This window comes from Lethenteron reissneri, chromosome 51, assembly GCF_015708825.2.
Source record: "Lethenteron reissneri isolate LAM-NWPU_2019-01 chromosome 51, ASM1570882v1, whole genome shotgun sequence".
Lineage (NCBI taxonomy): Eukaryota > Metazoa > Chordata > Hyperoartia > Petromyzontiformes > Petromyzontidae > Lethenteron > Lethenteron reissneri.
This window is the reverse complement of record NC_083829.1, coordinates 2605994-2614888: the sequence shown is the minus strand read 5'-3', so window position 1 is coordinate 2614888 and position 8895 is coordinate 2605994. Positions and strand designations below refer to the sequence as shown.

At 50.2% G+C, this 8895-nt stretch overlaps 1 protein-coding gene across 1 annotated transcript; it reads right to left on the bottom strand.

Moving 5' to 3' along the window:
* Positions 1 to 722: 722 nt before the first annotated feature.
* LOC133355531 (caveolin-3-like) lies at positions 723 to 4553 on the bottom strand. Its single transcript, XM_061572871.1, has 2 exons — positions 4416 to 4553; positions 723 to 1928 (listed from the first exon to the last, which is right to left on the bottom strand). The coding sequence occupies exons 1-2, from the start codon at positions 4497 to 4499 to the stop codon at positions 1593 to 1595; spliced, it is 420 nt and encodes a 139-aa protein (XP_061428855.1). The 5' UTR covers positions 4500 to 4553; the 3' UTR covers positions 723 to 1592.
* Positions 4554 to 8895: the final 4342 nt, after the last annotated feature.

Here is an 8895-nt window from a genome sequence, read left to right as displayed (position 1 = left end):
CTGATGATTCTGGTTGCTGTAAATCACCGGCGAAACGTCGTTAACTCAATTGTAAATGTATATTTAGTTTCCGTGACGTGTTTACCTTTCCTATACTTTGCACTCCCATCGTGTTTTTGAACTCTTTGTTGTTTATAACGTTTTGACCCGCCCCTACTGGACATCTGTAAAAATAGCTTTATAGCTCATCGGATTCCTCCAGTCTCATTCAATGTTTTGACTCTGAAATTTTGGGCTGTGGGTTTGCTCTCCAACACCACGGGTGGCGCTGAAGTAGTTAACTGACTGGCACGTTTTGTTCACGTGACAAAACGTCATTCATTGGCTGCGTCGGGTGGAGGTGGGTTGACGACACATTCACATGTGGCGTGACTGCTACATTTCACTTTGTGGGGTGGAGGAGCAAAAACAATCTTGAATATAGCCGGGCCGTGGTGGATATTCACGTGGTCTGTACATTCCAGCAGTGCAGGAAGCAGCGAAGGTTGGTGGATCACACGCGGGTGATGTGGAACCCCCCCTCCCCTGGCTTCAAGGGGGCCCGGGGCTGCTACGAAAATTTTGGGAACGGCCCTATTTGTCTATTTAATCGTTTCCTTTCACCGTTTCCCCAGCAGCACCGGTCCCCGATACAAATCACCCCATTGCTATCCATCTTGAAGATTATTATCAGCTCAAGTTTGTTTAGTTAAATATGAAACACGGATTAGAAAGCTCGAGCCTCAACAAGGAACACAGATATTTTAATATCCGCACGTGGCTTTGCGTAACACGCATGTATGTACGTTCACCTTGTGTCGCACCGGAACGTAGCCAACCGTGCTATTCGGAGGCGTAATAAACTTTAATCACGAAACGATTATAGTGCACAGAGCAATGTATCGTAGCGCACCAATACTACAATGCATTTTGACCGCAAGATGGAACAGCACCGCATGGGTCGCGTGCCATTTGGAGGGGCCTTCAATTTCCAAGGCCACTAATGCCACCCTCCGCTGCGTTAACCTGGCACCGATCACAGCCGCCTACGTGGACATTGCATTCGCGAGAAGTGTGCGTACGTGTGTGTGTACGTTGGTAAGGGTGTGTGCGTATGTACGTGTGTGTGTGTGTGTACGTGCGTGTGTTCGCGTGTGTATCTATGTTGAACTTCTTTCGCACCGCATGTAGGCAACTGTGCTAATCGTGCTAATCGGGGTGTGCAAACCTGTTGCAGTGTGTAAACATCGCCACTAGAGAGACAAAGGCGGCCGGGCGTGCTGCTAGCCACCCCCCTCCTCCGTGTCGGGCTTCATATGTGCTCGCGAACAAAATTTGTTCATACAGTCTGTTAAGGCTACACGGATGATCGTTGTGTGCGTGTGTGCGTACGTGCGTGCGTTTGCGTACGCGTATGTGTGTGCGTACGTGTGTGTGCGTACGTGTGTGCGTGTGTATGTGTGTATGCGTACGTGTGTCTGTGAGTGGGTGTGTGCGTACGCGTGTGTATGTGTGTATGTATGCGTACGTGTGTGCGTGCGTACATGTCTGTGTTTGTGCGGACGCGCGCGTGTGCGTGTGCTTTTTTGTGTTGACTCGCCAACTTTTTCCGCTTAAGCTTTCCCCTTGATCTTGATGTGCGAGAAGCACAGGGCGCACGTCTCGCACAGGGGCTCGCACACGCACCGCACGATCGTCGACCAGAACATCTGCAGGCAGAGCATGTTCATGCGACACATGCGCAGGCACGGCGCCACGTTCCACACGTGGTAGAACTGCGCGCACGCGAAGTCGCAGCCCCAGCAGCACGAGAGCGGCACGGCGCACAGCACGGAGAGCAGCAGGTAGCAGAACCATTTGGCGCCGTTGTAGGTCCTGAAGGAGCACCTCCACACGCCGGGGATGCTGTGCGAACCCTCCGGCTCGGCGAACACGTCCTCGAAGAGCACCTGCCGCGTGGCCACGTGGACACGGACACAGAGAGAGATTACGACAAAGAGGTGTCACCACTTACCCCATCCTCCTACTGTCACACCGTAGAGCCAACACAGGTTGATGGGGCCCAGAACCACGTCTAGCCATCTTGGCCTCTTAGAGTCCGGCAGGCGAGGCTGCGTTGGCTGGGTCACGTAGCCCGCATGCCCAGCCACCGCATGCCCAAGCGGATTCTATTTGGCCAGATGGAGGATGGCTAAATGGGCGCGGCGTGGGCTGGAGAAGCGAGGGACTAATATGCTACAGGAAGATGTGGAGCCGAGTTGGACCTGCCGCGGATGACTGGGACCAGCGGTGTCAAGATCGGCCTCTGTGGAGGAGGCTCGTGAAGAACGCCGCTACTGGGCAGTTAGAGGCAGTCGCCCTCCAATAACAACGGAGGGCAGAGGAGCGACGCTCACAACAACGAGCGGAGCGCCGGGTGGAGAAAATGCAGCGTGGGCCTGTCCCGTGACCTCCTGTTCGCGAGCCTTCGACACTTCACGTGGCCTCAAAGTGCACCTGGCCTGGCACAGGCCCCATGATGACGTCACCGTCACTTAGTAGGGAATGGGGAGGGGGTATTGTTATTGGTAGTGTCGTGCTTAGCGCGCTGCGCTACAAACCCGGCGGCACGAGTTCGACTCCTGTTAACGGCCAATACCAATGGCAATTATCTGAACCGGCCTCCTCTAGTTCAACTCAGCCTCAAATTAGTACTTGGTGCGGTGTGTAAACATGACCGCTGGCAGCCGGGCGTGGTGTTGGAAGGCCACTACTGGGCAGTTGGAAGCAGTCGCCCTCCAGCAACAACGAAGGACGGAATGAGCGGCAGCGTCTCTCGTCCTGGCGAGCGGACCTCGCCACTGGCTCTAAGCTCGTGAGTGCGAGGATGGAATGGAACAGGCGTGCATAGGCGTTCATGTTTTCGCGTGAACCGCGGTGGCGAGATGTTAACTCCCTGGCCCGGTGTACAGGACGTCTCGGGTTCGATCCAGACCTTGACGCCTGCTGTATGTTCTGAGTTTGCGTGTCTCTCTCTCCGGGTCCTCAGGTTTTCCCCTCCACATTTGGAATCAACGTCACGCGTTTAGAGTATTTGGCTGCTGTACATTTCCACGTGATTCGTCACTTTGTTGAGCTGTCATTTGTGTCTAGGTCGTTTCTGAACACGAGCTACATAGCTCAGTGGCACATCACAACCGGTTAGCACGGTTGGCTACGTACGGTGCGAAGTCCAACATACATACAACATGCGATTGATCAGTATCAATAGCACGCACATCAAATGTCACGAGGAGTCATCGGAGGGTCCTCCTGCATGGGGTTTAAACAAAGCACAAATATTAAGATGTTTTCAGCCTATTCGCGAGTGTCTACGAATTGATATTGAGAATGTCCAACTCAGTGGCCAGAGGTTGTTTTCCGTCCAGTGCTCGCCGAACTGCATTGGCTTCCGGTTGCTGAATGATTACATTGTCAGGTAGCGCTCACCACACACAGAGTGCTGGCCGCAAATGAACCACGATACTTTGCTGAACTCATCCAGGAGCAGAAATCATCACGCGAATTCCGATCATCCTCGCAGCAGCGGCGGCGGCTTTTGGATGGCCATCGAACAAAGACGGTCACCGCATCGCGCACTTTCAGACGCGCTTCTGCGGCCGTCTGGAACGCTCTCGCTTCCGATATTACGAAGCCACTGGAGCTGTGCGCTTTTAAATCATCGTCTAGATTGAAAACTAATTTCTTGAGAAGTTATTTTTGTGTCTAGTTTGTTGTCCTTCCCCCGCACCTACGATTATCGCGGTTGGCTACGTACGGTGCGAAATAAGTTCAACATACATACATTTCTGCTACTGCTCCCATCGCTACTGCTGCTGATACTAATGATAATGCTGCTGATGATACTGATAATGACGATGATGCTGATTAATGATGATAATGATGATGATGTTGATAATGATGATGCTGATAATAATGATGATAATGATGAGAATGCTGATAATGATGACGCTGATGATGATGCTGATGATGATGATAATGACGCTGATTATGATGACGCTGATAATGATGACGCTGATAATGATGATGATGATAATGACGCTGATAATGATGATGCTGCTGATGATGATAATGACGCTGATAATGATGACGCTGATAATGATGATGCTGATAATGATGCTGATGATGCTGAAAATGATGACGCTGATAATGATGACGCTGATAATGATGACGCTGATAATGATGACACTAATGATGATGATGCTGATAATGATGATTATGATGATGCTGATAATGATGATACTGATGACGCTGATAATGATGATGATGATGCTGATCATGATGATTATGATGATGCTGATAATGATGCTGCTGATAATGATGCTGATAACGATGACGCTGATTATGGCACAACGCAGCGACACCGCCTGAGCACGGCTGCAGTGCGGAAAACTCACCCGCACGTGGCTGTTCATGTCCTTCGGGTCCCGGTGTTGCAAATCAAGGGGCAGCGCGGCATCTGGGATTGACCTGGGCTCCATGTCTGCCGTGTGACTCTCGATCGGGATGTGGGTGCTGGGGGGGCTGTCTGTGTAGGTGTGGGGGGGGGGGGGCTGCTGGCTCTGCGTGTCCGCTCTGGCGTGCAGTGGCAAAGAGCCGTGGAGAAGCGAACTCCGTTCCGTTCTTATAAAGGCGGTCACGGTCCCCCACGCACGCGTGTGCGATCGTTTCCAGGCGACAGACAGACCCAAGCGTTTGACGCAGCTCCTCCCTTCCCGACTTTGTCGCCTCGCCTTGCACAAGTCGCTGATTCGAACCGCGCGCACAACAACAACTGCAACACAAAAATAATCATCAAGCCATCATCCCGCGCCGAGGGTCGATAACATAGCTACCACTTTGCGGGGGGCGAGTCGATGTTGTGGTTGTCCTCTGGATAGACTCGCCCCTGGGAATCGCCTGATCAAGATGCCTGTCGACACAACTGTGTCTGGATGTGCCCGTAACCATTTCTCTATTGTTATATATATTTTTGTTAATTGATTTGATATCTTCTTGGTTCTTTCGGTAAAGTCACGTAGAATGGAAATAATAAAATAATAAAAATAAAACATAATAAAATAATTCTCTAGACGTTTCGGCCACAACGCAAGCAGCCGTCCTCAGGTGAAGAACAGGTTGTCGATAAGACAGAGTCTGAATGATTTGATATGTTTTTGTATTCACCACTTAACTTTCGCATGCGATTTGTTGAGCAGGGTGGCACTTTAACCTGATCAGTCGCTGTTACGGGGGGAGGGGTTATATGGCCCGTTCCATGGTAATGAGAACCGGGGTCCACTTTATTGAGGCATAGAAAATGAAGGATTGCTTGAGTGATGTCTGTATTTTTGTTGTTGTAAGATTCAAAACCTGACTTCAGAACTGATTGTTTTGTGTTTAGTTCGTTGTACTTCCCCCGCAACGCTGAATACCACTGTTGGCTACGTGCGGTGCGAAAGAAGTTCAACATACAGGACAGTAAATACATTATTGCGTTAGTTTCCCTTGTCATTTCCCCCGAAATGTTATTCCATCGGCGTCACGCGGTCGTCGGATGAACAAATTCTGATTCTGGTTTCTCGCAACGCAGTGCGACCCTTCTTGGGAAGAGAACGGCGCACGGAAGTGGGTATCGCAGACCTACTAAGGGGCCGTCCATAAATGACGTCACGCACCTGGGGGGGGGGGTCAGACATTTGTGACGATGTGGGACGAGGGGGGGGGGTTGAGAACAACACTCCTACAATATCAGAGTGCAGCGCCACATTAAATACGCACTACAATGACAATAGTTAAAAACGATTTGAAGCATGTTTTATTTCAAAATGGAAATATGGTTTGGGGGGGGGGGGCAAAGCTTTGTGACGTCATATTTGAGGGGGGGGGGTCTGACTTTTTGTGACGCCGTGTGACGAGGGGGGGGGGGGTCAAAAATCGTTCAAAATCTCGTGACGTCATTCATGGACGGCCCCTAACTCTGAGTGACCTCTGACCCACACAACAGTAGAGGGCAGCACTTCCCTGCCACACCGCTGCATGCGGCTGTTGATGTTCGTCAGTTCAAAGCGATAACTTTTCATTCTCAGAGATATAATTAATGCTAATTAAGTTCCGAACTGTAATAACCTTTACGTGACGGATTTTAGTCTGCGTGTGTGAGCAGTCATTGGTGGTGAGCGGTCGTGTCGGGGTGAGCGCGCTGCGTTACGAACCCGGCGACCCGAGATCAATGACCGCTCACTGCCACCAACATCATATCTGAACCGTTTCTGGGCCTCCCCTAGGTCGACTCAGCCTCAAATAAGTACCATATGCCGTTAGGGAGCCAAAGGCGGTCGTACGTGGTGCTGGTGTTGGAGTTTTGTTGGTGGCGTTGTTAGTGGTGCTGTTGGTGTTGTGTTGTTGTTACTGTTGTGTTGTTGTTGTGTTCTTGTTGTTGTGTTGGTGATGTTGTTGGTGGTGCAATAACGATAACCTGAACTGGTCCTGGGCCTTCCTTAGGTCGACTCAGTCTCAAATTAGTACCTGGTGCGGTGTATAAACATCGCCACTGGGAGGCAAAGGCGGTCAAGTGTGGTGCTGGCCATCCACCCCCTCGTGTACCGTTCCGGCCTTCATAGGTGCTGCTCGCTAACAGCACTTGCCCCTTTAGTCTGTTCAGGCTACACGGAAGATCTTTGTCTTTGCAGTCATTGGTGACCACCTGAGATTAGACTGTCAGTTCGCTACACTTGAAAACGAAGAGTGGCTGAAACTCGGATTCGAACCCAGGTCTCATCGGTGGTGGCTCAGTGCCCTGGACCTCTGAGCCACTCAGCTGTATCCGTCACCAGTGCTTCTCGCTCTCTCTTGGCCCACTGATCAGAGTCGATTCTAACCGTGTGCATGATGGTGGCAGCAATCTGGTCCAGGAGCTAAATGCCAATGTCGAGGTCTCCTAGCCACGACGAGAGGGCTTCAGCCGAGTTCGTGTCGCTCTGTTGTTCCCCTTCCTTTGAAGGGGCGCAGACCACAGTGGGACTGCTGTGTGGTCCATTGTTTGAGTTGCTTGGCCACAATCGGACGACTGTGACCCGTGTCTTTAATGCATCTATATGTGTCTCTCTGCATCTCTATGTGTCTTTATGCATCTCTACACGTCTCTATGCACCTATATTGGTCTCTATGTAGCTCTGTGGGTCTCTGTGGGTGTATTGTACGGTCCATTGTTTGGGTTGCGTGGCCACAGTCGCGCTACTGTGTCTTGTGACTTCAATGTCTCCATTCATGAAGGCGGTGATGCGCATCATCCCGGTGATGTTGTGACCATGGGGTTGGTGGTTACACCACCGGTGTCTGCGAGGAGGAGGAACGTCAGAGCCAGGGAGGCGAGGTGCGATTGTGTTTCGGGTCACGAATGGGTATCGACCAGATGATGGCGATAGAGGCTTGAAAATGCAAGAGAGACGTCGAATCGGTCGTTGAGCGCTTGAGACACGCGAGCCCATTTACACTGGTAGGAACCTCCTGGTTACACCAGCCCACAGGGGATTATTCTGTCCGTCCGTCCGTCGTGCATCCAAAAATTGGAAGGGTGGGGCTGGGTGGAGAGGGGAAAATGGGGAGGGGCTGGGTGGGGCTGGGTGGGGGGTGGGAGGGGAGGGGCTGGGTGGGGCTGGGTGGGGGGTGGGAGGGGAGGGGCTGGTCACCCCGTGGTGCCCTTATAAAACTCAACGTTTAACCTACTCACGCCGGCTTGTGCCCGCCCTCACAGTCGGCCATATTTGCGGAATACACCACGCCGCCGTTGACCCTGGCAATTGACCGAGCAACCCAACGTTCCTACCAGCTCCATCCGCAGGAATGTGTTGTTGCCGCATTCTGCCCATTTATATTCACAGGGTTCCATCGCTTTATAAGTCAGGACACATTACGTTTATTTCACCAATGGCGTTGAACATATCCAACGTGTAATTGTTTATTTTTTTAAAGTTAATATTTGTATTTATCATCGTTATTCATATCGGTTTTTTTCGTCTTATTTTGTTTCAGGTGACGTTTACAATGTCCGTCCAGTGCTCGCTGGGCAGCATTGGCTTCCGGTTGCCGAACGAATACATTGTAAGGTCGCACACATTACACACAAAGTGCTTGCCACAAGTGAACCACGATACCTCGCTGATCTCGTCAAGAAGCATAAACCATCACTGCACACTCCTATCATCATCGCAGTAGCGACTTCTGGCTGGCCATCGAACAAAGGCGGTCACCGCATCGTGCGCTTTCAGATGCGCTTCTGCGGCCGTCTGGAACGCTCTTCCTTCCGACATTAGGAGCTCTGCCCCTTTAAATCATCTGATTTAAAACTCGTTTCTTTAGAGCTGCTTTTTGTGATTAGTTTGTTGTCCTTCCACCCGCACCTCCGATTAGCACGGTTGGCTACGTACGGTGCTAAAGAAGTTCAACGTACAAACAACACTCGACGAAGAACCCAGAATGAATTAATTGAGACGACAACATATATTTGATAAATGTTCAAAGATTACACAACTGCAACCAATAAAAAAAACTAAGTCCTGAATAAATTTCAAAAGAAAATTAATGCATTAATGGAAGCGAGATTGAACATGCGTTAAAACAAATTAACTTATCCTATATGATTTGTTAAATAAATATGAAAACCCTGTTTCCTGACTTTTGACCCACCCTATGTATATATCCATATTTCTGCATATATATGCTTACTGTATGCAACGTCTTGCTTGCTATAAAATAATTGCCTTTGACCGAGTGACATTAAAATTCGGGTGTCTATTTTTATTTTTGTACGGATAGTATTCGACTTACACAAGAAGTAAACTAAAAGCTATAATCATTTTTTTCACCAGGTAAGGCCCACTGAGCTATGAAGCTCTA